This window comes from Corvus cornix, chromosome 3 (genome assembly GCF_000738735.6).
Source record: "Corvus cornix cornix isolate S_Up_H32 chromosome 3, ASM73873v5, whole genome shotgun sequence".
Taxonomy (NCBI): Eukaryota; Metazoa; Chordata; class Aves; order Passeriformes; family Corvidae; genus Corvus; species Corvus cornix.
Genome location: NC_047056.1, coordinates 47,464,877 through 47,478,472, shown reverse-complemented (window position 1 = coordinate 47,478,472; position 13,596 = coordinate 47,464,877). Strand labels below are relative to the sequence as shown.

Here is a 13,596-nt window from a genome sequence, read left to right as displayed (position 1 = left end):
TAAATAAATTCTGTGTGATTAAAACTGGTGCCTTTCCCCCATCAAAAACCCAGAACTTTAAATTTCATCCTGGAGTTCAGCTCCATAAATTTCTGCAAAAAATACTCCTTTCTGCAGCCACAGCAGCACTAGGTATTGGAAAACTGGACCTGAGAGGTACTTGTTTGGGTTTTAACACCTGTGTGTACTTCTGACCTATTGTAAGCTCACTAGAGCTGAGCATCATATGCAAGTATCATAAGAAAAACATGAAAAACAGATCCCAGTTCCAGCTTCTAAGGGATTGTTAGTAAGAACATCTGTGGTCTTACTTAGCTGCAGATGAAAGAGAGAAACTTAAAATAACGATGAATTTATTTACAGGATGTTGTCTCCTGTCTTTCGTTAACTCATCCCAGAATTCTCACTTCCAAATGGAAGGAAGTACTTCAGGTTTATCCACTCAAAAATAACTTTTGAGCAATTTACATCAAAAATAGTTTTCTTCCAATTTAAATGGGTGATATCTTGAATAAATACAATAAGACTCTACAGGGAAACATCTTAGAGAATTATGAACAATGACAAGCGTTCTGCTGCTTTTGTCCCCTGTAGGTGTGGAAGAGCACTCACTTGACAACTCTCCTATACTGGATGACAGATCAGCACTTTACTCTGGAGTTCACAAGAAACAATTCTACTTCGACAGCTCCTGTGAAAAGCAGCCAGAGGATGACTCGGACTCACTTACTACTTCTCCCTCATCCAGCAGTCTTGATACCTGGGGAGCTAACCGGAAGCTGGTGAAGACCTTCAGCAAAACTGATAGCCGTGGCCTTATCAAGCCTCCCAAGAAACTTGGGACATTTTTCTCTTACCCAGAAGAGGAGAAGTCCCAGAAAGTTTGCCGCTCCTTGACAGATGGGGAAATGAAGAAGAGCCTTGGCTCGCTGAGCCATGGGGTAAGTACAGAAAGCATTTGCTTTTATGACAGCAACAGGCACAAGCACCATCTTCTGGTGTCCCTGGAGGAGATTCAGAGTGTAAGGAAGCAGATCCGATTGAAGAAAATGGATACTAACTATTCCTGTTCCAGAGCTTTTCTTTGCCAGCGCCCTGCTAGGAAAGGAGCATCCCCCACAACTTGCGACCTACAATTACTGCGGCACAAAACAAAAGGGGGTGGAGGTTGTGGCTTCCCAAACAGAAGGCTACGAGGGCGCACCTCTGTCAGCGAGTTCAATATCACCTATGTGGTGGAGAGAAGCCTGTACAGTCACCTCAACCTCTCACAGCTGGTGCGTCCCGTTACTGACAGGACCCTGAGCAAGGCCGACAAGCAGGACCTGAGGAGATGCCTGCTGGAGGAGGATGAGGAGGCCAAGAGGAAGTGGGCTGCCACAGTGGATCGCTGTACTAAAAGGGTTCTCTTGAGAATCCACCAAAAGTCTGTGAGTCAAAGAGTTGCCATGAAGGTGGTCTTCCAATTTCTATGAGGTTGCAGTGAACACTTTCTGCTTTGTACTTTTAACTAATATTCAGTGCTTCTGCTTTCTTTGCTATTAGGAACTCTTAAGCACTGTAATGCAGGTGATAAGGGAAGTGCTTGATATAATCTTGTCAGAGAAGAGTTTTGTTGCCATTTCTGTGTGTATAGAATAACTCAGTGAGAGTGAGCAAATATCACAAAATGCTGCTTTTTTAATTCACCTAGTGCAGAAATAGAGATCACCAGTGAACAGAGGAGGTTTCAGATACTATAAATACATTCTTTGTGATGCTTTGGGAATCAGTATTCTCTTCTACCAAGAGATGAGCAACATTTTCAGAGTAATATTGTTACTCAGCTGTGCTCTATTTCTTTTCAGCTGTCGTTGCCTTAAATTGGCCCTTCCCTTCTCAGATTGCATCTCATCAGTTCACTCACCCAATCTGTATTTTCCCTTACATACACAGCTGCAGAAAGATGTGGAGTTTTGCATTATGTAGTCACTGCCCTCCTGCTTGCTGCTCACCACCACCAGGAGTGTCACTACTGCTCCTTCCTTCTACCATGGAATGAAGGTGGCAGCTTCCCTCAGAGCATTATGGAGAGGGAACGGGGGATGGCCAAAAGAGGAAACTGTGCTTAGAGTGAGAAATTAAGTGATTTGAACACTCCATAGGGATCCAAAGCCGCTTCCTGATTATATGATCCAGTTTTGTTATATGATGACATTTCATCATATAACATATGTTAACTGTGATTCTGAGTTTCCTAGGAACTTGCCTTTGATGCCAGATCTCCAAAGCTGAGCCAGCTAGTCTGTTGTCTAGTTGACAATGTTCCCTACTTGAGTGGATGGAAACAGCAGTGCACCCATAACATTAAGCAAGATATTCCAGTGAACAATACAGTAGAAACAGCTTTTCCTCTTAATAACAATTTTTTTTTTTTGAGAGGTCTCTGCCTAATTTCTTCAGGTATAAGGTGTAAGAGTGACAGCTGTGGTCTCCTTGAATAACCTGTGGGAGATGACCGGCCTTCATGGTTCCCTTTTTGCTCTTTGGCCACAAAACACAGATTTTTATTCTACCCAATACCAAGAACATTCTCTCTTGGCAGCTTTACTATTTCTTCTGTATTGACTGCTTACTTTCCCCCTAACAGGACACTGTTTATTGGTACAGACCTTGTACTCAGAAGATGTTGTTTTCCTGTAAGGATATTAAAATGATGAGAGAAACCTTGCTCGCCCCTCTGTGGGTTGAATAATAAGGTTATCTTGGACCAAAAAGCATACTCATATGTTCTAGAGATGCCCCATAATTAAAAATACCCTCTAAAACTTAGTAAAATAACATCTTAGGTAAATCAAAAAACATCTTGGTAAATACAGATGACATAAACTTTTCAGTTCTTCTATTAAGTTAGTCTTGTCTCGCTATAGTAATTTCTTTATGAAAACCGTCTGCACTGACCTTTGCTTAATCACAGAGATACAGTTAAAAAAGAAATGGATAGCATTTTGTTGTTGTTGAGGAACTCCGCAGTCAGCTGCTTCTCCATCCTGGTTTGAATGGGATAAGTGTTGGAGACCTGCTGCCCTTGCAGCTTTTTCAATGCACTTCCTCCTGAAACCACAAATGGCTGCCAAGCTTCAACTAATGCCGCTCCTTCCTAGAAATGCTCAATGTTTGTTTGCTGCAACCTCAGGGAAATTGCAATGCCTATGTATTCAGTGGAATTGGTCACTCTGTCTTGCCTTGCCATTCATTTTTGTCATTTATATTTGTTTCAGTGGCCTGGACATGCATGAAATTTTCAAATGGCATCAATTTTTCTTTTTTCCCAGAAGAACTGTACTTTTGATTGCATGGCCATTCCATTGAATATCCCTCTCCTCATCCACAGACCTTTTGTTTGGTGCAGTATTGCCAGGGCCTCTACTGGAATCTGAAGGTGGAAGTTAAATTTTAAATGTATGGGGAGGTCCATAGTGAAACAACAAGCATCCTTAATAAGGTGCATTCACTCAGAAGCTTTTAACCAACAGTTGTTTTGGTCTCCAGGAAGACTTCTTTAGGAGGAGCTCTGGCTGATTTGACAGACAAGTTTGCTCTGAGCAGTTCCAGATGTCCTCTCTTCATTGCTGGGATTACCATACACTGTAGCATTAGTTATAATGGTCCTTCACAGAAGGACCAAATTACTCCTAGCTAAACATGCTGTGCATTAGAAACTGATCTTATTACTTGTGGTTAGTCTCAAATGTTTTCCAAAAACAATTTTTAAAACCTGTGCCATAGTCACATTGCCTTCTGGAAAAAAAACAAAAAACAAACACTTAGAAAAATTCTACATCATAGCACTCTCTTTAATGTGTGTGGGGCCTCGACAAAGCTGGCTTTGAGTTCCACTAGAGTTGTGGTGGGTACAAATACTGTCATCCAAGTTTGTTGGGTGTAAGCAGGAAGAAGCTAGAAATAAAATCTTCTAAAAGCTATTAATACGTATGCTTCTAAGTGGTGGGCAGGAAGAGTGTTTACTTTAAAAGAATGAATTCTTATAATTGTTTATTAAGTGTCACAGTTTATACAGCTTGCTTTTTCCTAATAGACAAAGCAGCCTAGTAGTTCTCAGTAGTGGGTCTTCACTGACTCACTGAATCCTTTGTAGGTCTGAGCCAATACCTAATCAATACATAACTGATTCTACTCTGTTGCCCTAAGAACTTCTAGTTCACAAGCGTTGATCTTCTGCCTCCTGTTTATCTCAGCTCTGACTCGGAAAAGAATACTTATAGTAGGAATCTGCCTGTCTTCAAAACCCCACTCAGAGCCCAGAATTGAAGCTGTGCAAGTTAATTGTAACTGCCACACCTTCATTTCCTTGCATTGCCCCATGAGACTTCTGCCAGGGCCAGTTACTTGAGTACTGTGCAGCTGGTTGTTCATTGGTCAGGTTTTATTACCTCTTGGATTGCAAAGAAAAAGCTGGAGCACCTTATCTGGAATCAGGGCTTGCTGGGTCTCTGGGGACACAATGCTTATGGGTAGCTGGGCTGGGTTTTCCCTCCTCTTACCAAGGGCTTACCCTACTAGGCTTCCAGTGATTCCCTGTATTTCAGTGGAAATGCAGCCTATGCAGCTATTCAGAAGGTAGGTTATCCAATGCTTTAAAAGATTTAGAAGATTGGTGGTTCTCTGTTTCAGTGCTGCTGTGGACTTATTTATGAAGGCAGATGGGAGTGAAGAGATGGAGTTGCCAGCACCTTGGAAAACTTGATGCATAAGATCAACAGTTTCCTCAGACCAAAAAGTCTTTTTTCTTTTTAAAGAGAGGAGTAGGCAGTAGATGACTCAACAGCAGCAGACCTTAGGCCAAGGAGTTGTCTCTGGAAAAGAGAGACTCATATTGCTTTACAACAGAGTTCCTGATTTATAAGCTCTCATCCCTTTGTTTGTTTGTTTGTTTCTTTCCATTTTTGCAGACATTTGTGTTTTAATTGGTGTTCTCCAAATCACAGATGTTCTAAGTGAGCTAATCATGGTGATAAAACTTACCTATCCTTGGTTTTTTGCAGAGGACCTGTAGCTTTGGAGGCTTTGATTTGACTAATCGTTCCCTTCATATTGGAAACAGTTCTGACCAAATGGTGAGTTTGAGAAGGTGCAGACTTGAAATAGCATAAAATGAAATGCGCAGTAGAGTTATAATAGACTGAAGTGTAATTTAGGTCTGTAATAATAGTTTGGGGATCCAAGAAAACAGAGGATCTTTGTTAACCTCAAACTTCCTTAGCTTTGAGAATAACATACCCACCCATATCCATGTGTGGATAAGTATTTATATACAGTATGTGTAAAAAGGTAGGAACAAGTGACCAAAGCGCAGATCTGGGGGCACATCTGTGGGCTATTCTTACGTCTGACTTCCTCAGAGCATCACCCAAGGCAAAACATGTGCTTGCTATGCTTTCTTGGTAAAAATATTTACTATTTGGAATGATGAGGCTAACTTTGCTGAAGATCTGCCAGTTATTTGCATGGAAGTCATTATGAAAGAAGTTCATTATTTGTTTTCTCATTGTATCTCAGAGCTCTGGAGTAGACCAGGATCCCATTGTGCTGGGTGCTGCGCAATTGATCTCAGAGAATTCTTGTGTTTAAAAAAAAACCTCATCTCCCCTGAGAATTGATTCCATTTTATGTTACTCATGTTGATCCCACTGGTACTGTTGGTTGGCCTGTGGCCAAAAAGAACAGAACAGAAACGAGCCAGAACATTATATCAAATGAAATAGCAAACATATTTTTTCCTTCTGCCCATAGATGTTTTTCTTTTCTGTTCCAGCATTGGATCTGATACCTTTACTGTCCACTTAAATCAAGTCTAAATTGTGAAACATTTTGTATGCCAGCATTATATTACTTCTTATGCCAGCTGGGTTTTTTGGGCATGCTTTTTGTTGCCTTATTATTTTTTAACATCATAAAATAGCCCTAAATTTGCTAAACCTGTGGGTGGTTATTTTACTCATCAATTTTCAACTCAGTAAAAAAGTCAACTTCTGAACTTAGAGTGTTTATCTTTAAACATAGATACTTGTTTTGATTAGATTGGTTTTAATATAAGAAAGTGTGAAGTTTAGATGTTATACTTATCCCTGGGAGCATCAGTAGTGGGAGAGATGCAGCGCACTAGAACAATATATACGGATCAAAGGGGGTTTTTTCTTGAGAACATGTAAGTCCATTAAATAGAAGGTTTTTTTCAAAAAAAGATTAAGCAAAAAGCTGTCCTTAACTTCTTGTAAAAGACCAAAATTACCAAAGAAGTTGTAATTACGAACAACTTGTAAGGGGGAAAAAAAATGTATTGTCAGTTGAATTTCAGAGAAACTTTTTGTGAGAACATTGGTGAAGTAGAAAACATACATAAACGTAGGGAAAAAAAAAAAAAAGATAAATCTTTAATGTACAATATAGTGTACATTTATTTTAGGGTTTGCTATCTTCTTGTAGCTAAATTGAACCAAGTCAGAGACCAAACTCACTAGGCTATCTCTTCGGCCAGACGGATTTTGGTCCTTTTTTGTGCTGGAGGGTGCCAGAGTAGCTCTAATAGAGCTGCATTGCTCAGCGGTTCCTAAAACACAGTCAAACGTAAGACCATGTTTAATGTCCTGCCTGGACAATCTGAATAAGGGCTGAATCATACAAGTTTGGCAAAACATCAGCTGATCCATATTAAGTGTGTGCTTGTGGCATAGGTAAGTGCTCAGTATCTTAAGCTGGTTTAGAAAAGGTTAAATGCATTCAAAGCAGCTGGTCTTTGTCATCCACTATATTTATCTAACTTAGTTTGTCAGTACCCTGTTGTGTGCCTTAAAAAACGCAGTGCAAGTCCATGGCTGATGAATTTAGTACATTTTTTTGTGGTGCTCGGTTTTTTTGGGTTTTTTTATGGTCCACAGTAAAACCACAGAGGTTAGCAGAATACCTGTCTGAAAATAAAAATGAATTCGGGTAGGCAAAAAAAAAAAGTAAATTTGGGTAGGCAAACGTAGATATACACACATATATATATACACACAGAGAGATATGTATTTGGCTAGGATCTCAGAGTTACCTTTATTCCTGTTAAACTCTTTGTAGCATTGGCCAACATTAGCCACAACTACTGTTGCGTGTCCTGTCAGGAAGGCTTAGCCTGAAACTGTGGGGTTTTCTATCAGATCAAATACTTATCTGAAATGCAAAGGGATAAAGGCATCCTAACAGTCCTCAACACATCTACACACAATACTTTCACAAAAAGTTTACAAATCCATCCTTAAGAGTGAGCTACAGTGGACTGCTACAGTGGTTTGCACAAGGTCTCAACAGTGAATTTGGAGCAGGCAACAGGACACTGTGCTGCTGTCCTGTGTCTGCCTGGACACCTCTGCACTGACTGCTGAATGAGGGAAAAAATGGCTCTTCTCTTTAAAAGGCTTAAGCCCTGTTTTATTTTGCAGGGCAAAGAAGGAGACTTTGTTTATAAAGAAGTGATCAAATCACCCTCTGCCTCCCGTATATCTCTGGGCAAAAAGGTGAAGTCTGTAAAAGAAACAATGAAGAAAAGGATGTCAAAAAAATACAGCAGCTCTTTGTCTGAGCAGGTATGTAAGGTCTGCAGTGGAATCCACTTAATAATGTAGAAGTGTTAATCAACATTGATTCCCATGCATCAAGGCATCTCTGAAGAAATTTCTAACAAGACTATATGGTGTGACTTATTCCTGTGTTTCTTTAAAATCCCTCACTGTGAAATGGCTTCCTTTAGATGCCAGTACCATGGAAAATGCATTTTCAGATTTTCATTTAAGTAGCTCATCAGAAGTCTGTCACTGATGGCACTACACACCTCATTCTCTATTTCCATTTCTTTTCTATCATAATTTATTAAGGGAACTAGTATGTTACACAGGGTCACAGTAATATATTTAATCTGCAATTTACACCCTAGTCTAAATTCCCAGCATAACTCCACATACACAGCTCTTCTCTGCTATTACAGATCTTTTCTCCATCATAGCTTGCCCTGTGCCACAGCCCATTAAAACAGAGGCACAATCTAGTCAGAAAGGGGGCATCTATCTGACAGAAGATTTTCCTATTATTCTTTCATTACAGATTTTTATAGTCTATTCTTAAAGACAAACCTGAAGTACATTAGTTCTAAATTAGGCTTTGAATTTCAGTGGCCCAGAAACAATTTCTGTCTTTTCCCCTTTTGGTATACTTTGGGTTCCTTGCTTTAGTGGAGTGTCAAAAATTTTCGGCATTTGTTTAAAATCGGTCTTGCCACTTGGGTTGTGTAAGGAGGAAGTTCGAAAGACGCTGGGAAAGCAGAGCTCTTCCTGGTTAACACCGCCCCCATGTGGGCTCGGACTGGCTGCTGGGTCGCAGGGGATGCTCGCAGTCATGGGGAATTGGGAATGGAAAGGGAGTTTTGCTCTTAATGCAAAGCCTTACTGCGTGTAAAAGGAGCAGTTCGTAACATCCATAGTAACAACCCCAAACTGAAGAATCCGCAGGCACCAAGAGAGGCAGAAATGTGGCCAGTGTTATGCCATGCTTTGCAGCATTAGAATCCCTTTCCTGCGGAATGATTTATTAGCCATACTTACTCATAACCAGGGGCAGTACTACACTTCTGGTTATTTAATTTAAACTTACAGTTAAAATATTTTAAGGTGTAACATGATTTAATATTGGTGAGAAGATGTTTTGGTGTCTGACTGGCTTTACAGTGCGTTTCTGCAAAGTCTGCCAAAAAAAAGGGATCCTTTGAGAAATTGCTTTACAGCGACTTAGCAATACTTCTGCTCTCTGTCTCTCTCTCTGAGATTGACTTTACCTCTGAAGTCATATGCTGGGATGAGATTTTCCTAATGATTCTGCAGCATGCAAATAATAGTGTTCATCTAAAAGTTTTATGACCACACATCTCCACAAAACACTCCTGTATGCAAGCTACAGTTCCTCTGTTTTCAAACTTCATGGCACAGTTGTTTTAAAATATTTATAACTTTCAGGCATCATGATTCAAAGTATGTTCCAGTATCTCTTTCTGCATGCATTAAAACAAGCAAAAGTTATGCTGGCCACAAGTATCTGCTGCTTTGTTTTACCTGTGCTTCACAAAGGCTGACAGAATTTCAATTTAGGAAAGACCCTTTTGATTTTCTGTCATGTTTGACTGAATGAAAAGAGAAATTGCTTAAACTATTGCACATGTAGCAAAATCTTTTTATATTTATGCATATATGTTTATGCGTATTTGTACTATGCAAAGGCTGCATTTTCCAGCCAATTTTTTTTTTGTTCTTCTAGGTAAATGAGCAATGATATAAAAAATTCACTGGAAAAAAACCAACAAAACAAACCCATTGCTTCATGTCTCACTTGCATTGTCTGTTTGTTTGTGTCCATCTTTGTACAAAATCCTGATTCAGAAACCTGAATTTGGCACTAGTTGTTTTGCAAGTACTGCTGGCAAAAGTATCATGTGTCATAAAAACCCTTGAATTGGGAGCTTTGTGTAAGGTTTTTGTTTCTACTTACAATGCTAGCTTTTTCAGCCTGGTCTGTTTGCTCCCATCACCACTATCATGCCTAATAAAGTGGAGTTTCTACCACAGCTGGGTACTGCTAAATAAGTAGATAGAAGGTTTCAGCCTGTCTGGTAAAGAGCGGGAAAACAGAATCTTTTTGGAGATGCACAAGCAGCTCCTGTCAGTGCCTATGTTCATTTAACAAACTTTAATGGTCCAATCCCTTTCAGGAGTCCAGCCCCGGGATCATGCCAGGTTCCCCGCAGTCGCCACCACCAGACGCTGACTCCCTGGACAAACCCAAGCTGAAAGCTGGTGGCTCAGTGGAGAGCCTGAGGAGTTCCTTAAGTGGTCAGAGCTCAATGAGTAAGTTCAGTTATAACTGTGTCACTCCATTTCTGTGGCTTCAGGGAGCAGAGATCTCCACAGTAAGCAGAATCAGAGAAAGTCAAAGCAGAAACAGTGGTTAAAAAGTAGAAAGGCTGATGGGTTAGTCATTAGGGGTTTGCAAAGAACTGTAAGCTCTTTGGTGCAAAGAGTGGGGTTTTTTTGCTTTATGTTTATGCAGAACCCTGAAAAAGTGAAATTCGGCTTTCTGGCTTGGTCTGCTGGGTCCTACTATTACAATATAAGTATTCTAATATAAATGTAATAATGAATCTGTTTACTACTGGCCAAGGATTGTAATTCTCACTCTAAATAAGAATTACAGTCCTTGGCCAGTAGTAAACCGGCTCATCTTTACACTGGATTTCTCCTGAGCACTCCAGATGGGCTTCCCACCTTCCCTCCAGAGAAACCTCGAGAGAGTTTCTCTCATTAACTGGTTAAAGAAAGAGTAGTATTTAAAACCTCTCTGGTTTTGATTGTCTCGACACGAAACAGCTTAAATGGAACACAGGTGATGTGAACTTGCTGCACTATTCACGAAATTTCTGGACTTGGGAGGGATTCTAGAACCCCCCTGCAGGTTTCAGAGCTTGTTTTCCTCATAAAAGTTTTGTGAGCAAAACTTCCCAGAAGATGTCATCTGCTGTGACGTACCATAGATGAGACACTTGTTAAATAGCTTCTCGGTTAAATATTGAGGGGCTGAATTCAGGAAAACAGGAGTGCAAAGTAGATTTACTAACTCTCCCATCCATATGTGTGTATAAGAACTAGCAGCATCTAAGGACTTTTAACTTTGATACCATGTTTTGTGGAAAGAAGACCCATTTTCTATCTTTCCTCTGTTTCTGAAGCTTCTTCACAAAGAGCCTTTTCTGTGAACTGATACTATGTCTCCCACACAGGTGGTCAGACAGTGAGCACAACAGATTCCTCAACCAGCAACAGGGAGAGTGTGAAATCAGAAGATGGTGACGATGAAGAGCCTCCTTACAGAGGACCTTTTTGTGGAAGAGCCAGAGTTCACACTGATTTTACTCCAAGTCCTTATGATACAGATTCTCTGAAGCTCAAGGTACCAGCTATATTTGTTTTTAAGGAGTAAAACATTTATTTTGCTAAAATTCTAAATTAAGAGCTTTTTGCAGCAATGATAGAATTCTTAATCTTTTAATGAATTTATATGTGTTTTTTAAGCCCTTTAACCTGTCTTATACATTTAATATTTCCTTGTATAGCATTTTTAGCAAAATGTTATAGAACATAAGTAAGTAGTTACGTTTCTCTCCATCCAGGGAAAGACACTTGTGTCTTTAGTTTCTGGAAAATTAAAGATGTGCCATCAATTCATTTCCATTTTGCAAGGTTTTGCTTGAAAGATTGGAAAAATACTTTGTCTGCCACAAGGAAATAATCTTCAATGGAAAAGTTTTCAAAACTCTTGGAAGAAATGTGCATGCACCTGCACACAGTGTCTCTTAAAGGCATCTCAGTTAATATAACTTGGTTTGAGTTTATATTGAAACACTTTGCTGAGTGGTCACCCCCCTTTAATTTTTCTGGATATCAGCTTTGATTATTTTTAGTTGTGCCATATTCAATTCAAACTGACTCCTTACATTCATTACTTAAAATTCCAAGGGCAGCTTGGAATTAAAGCAGATGTATGTAAGGTAATCTCTTCAGGTGTGCAAAAGCAGTTGTGTGTCCATTTCTTTGTAATGATCACGAGCACATTAGGAAAAGCAACTTTGTTGGTTCTTTCTGCGTTGGCTTCCTTTGCTCAGGAGATCTGATGTGAAATTGTTCCCATATACACTGAGCATGCTCTGCTTTGCACCAATTTCAGGTAGTTGCAAGCATAGAGACTTTTGAACCAAAGAGCACTGATGCTCTACAGAGATGCCAGCAGGTTTGTGAATCTGGACAGTCGGGGTCTATTCCAGGTTCTTTTGTTGACTTGCTCTGTGTTCTGAGGCATGTCACCTGATTCCCTTTCCTTCCATGCGTAAAACAAGCGTTATCAGACATTTTTGCAAGAGCTGTGGTTAACCTTTTGAAAACTAAAGTGTGTTGTCTGTGTACATGGAAATCCAAGTGGGTGTGTTTGCTTAAATATCTGTCAGAAGGCTAAGAGGCTTTCTTGCTTCTTTGGTCTGCAGAAAGGTGACATCATTGATATAATCAGCAAACCCCCCATGGGCACTTGGATGGGTCTCTTGAACAACAAAGTTGGCACCTTCAAATTTATCTATGTGGATGTGTTAAATGAAGAGGAAGAGAAGCCGAAGCGGCCCACCAGGAGACGTCGAAAAAGCAGACCTCCCCAGCCCAAGTCAGTTGAGGATCTCTTGGATCGCATCAATTTGAAGGTCCCAATTCTTTCTCTCTCTGCTTACCCTTCACTTTTGCTTGTGGGAAGGGGACCACACCTTTGAAGTTGTTAGTTTTGGAAGCTACACACCAGATTCATAATCCTAAGGATTGTGACACCACTTAGCAGAATCAGGTCTTAGCTGCAGAGTGAAAATAGCTGAAGCCAGGCAGAGCTGCCTCTCAGGCATGATGAAGTGCTGCAGGCTGCGAGTCATGTGCACTCAGAGACCGTAAATCGTTGTACGGTATGACCACAGGCTAGCACACTCCAGAGGCAAGCCAAAAGTGTAAAATAACAATAATTGCCCTGTCTTTAAAGTGGACTTTTTTTTTCCCGTGTTTCTCGGGATAAATTGGTGTGGCTGTCATTCACCTTTCATACTTCTCCCCTCGTACAGAACCATGCCATGTTGTGCCTTCAGGTAGCATGATACCCAGGCCATGTAATACAGTACATTCCAAGCACAACAATATATGCAGCATTCCAGTTCTGGCACAGCTACCTCCCTGAATTCAGAGCAGTGTTTATGCAAACTATAATACATAATTTTGCTGTTGTGCGCTGGTTTGCACTTACTTAACTACTGCATTTCTTGCTGGTTGCAAAAATCTCTTTTAGTATTTTTATTGATAAAGTTGAATGAATATGTTGTCTTACAGCTCTTCTTATTTTTTTCCCCTTTGTGCAGGAGCACATGCCCACATTTCTATTCAATGGTTATGAAGATCTGGATACCTTTAAGCTTTTAGAAGAAGAAGATTTGGATGAACTGAACATCCGAGATCCTGAGCACAGAGCTGTTCTCCTCACAGCAGTGGAACTTCTTCAGGAATATGATAGTACGTGGGATGTTAGAGGTTTTCTGTTTTAGTAGAGCTTTGCCAAGAACCTTGTGAACCCCTTAAAGCAGAAAACTTGTTCCAGGATTTTGATCTCTTTTTTTTTTCCTAATCTAGTTATTTCCAGGGTAATCCTGTGTAACGTTAGATTTTTGAGGAGTGACTTAAAACTTCCTTTTGTTCTGCTGGAATTAATTCTGTTCATGTAAACCTTGCCACCCAACTTATTTAATGAATATCAAATGTACAACACACAACACTTTAGAATACTGTTGTTCAAGAATAAATCCTGAGATAACCTACTCAAAGTAAGAGGCTGAGACATAGAGAGTAGGAAAGAAGAAATTTCCAGATTAGAGGGAAGAGATTAAGTTTATCAAGAGTAAAAAAAAAGTCAAAGCCCAGAGGGCTGTGGAGAAGTGTAATG

General features: G+C 40.1%; 1 protein-coding gene across 9 annotated transcripts in view; it reads left to right on the top strand.

The window, feature by feature from the left end:
* The window catches only part of SASH1 (SAM and SH3 domain containing 1), a 190,552-nt gene that overhangs the window by 162,212 nt on the left and 14,744 nt on the right, over window positions 1–13,596 (top strand). For 7 of the 9 annotated variants that reach the window (XM_010399170.4, XM_039568290.1, XM_039568289.1 and 4 more), the window contains 7 exons: window positions 595–1,430; window positions 5,046–5,117; window positions 7,482–7,625; window positions 9,794–9,929; window positions 10,859–11,028; window positions 12,116–12,325; window positions 13,019–13,169. In XM_010399170.4, the coding sequence (XP_010397472.1) occupies window positions 595–1,430; window positions 5,046–5,117; window positions 7,482–7,625; window positions 9,794–9,929; window positions 10,859–11,028; window positions 12,116–12,325; window positions 13,019–13,169 (1,719 nt within the window). The remainder of the gene's footprint in view (window positions 1–594; window positions 1,431–5,045; window positions 5,118–7,481; window positions 7,626–9,793; window positions 9,930–10,858; window positions 11,029–12,115; window positions 12,326–13,018; window positions 13,170–13,596) is intronic. The other 2 variants (XM_039568291.1, XM_010399189.4) reach the window with 1 other exon arrangement.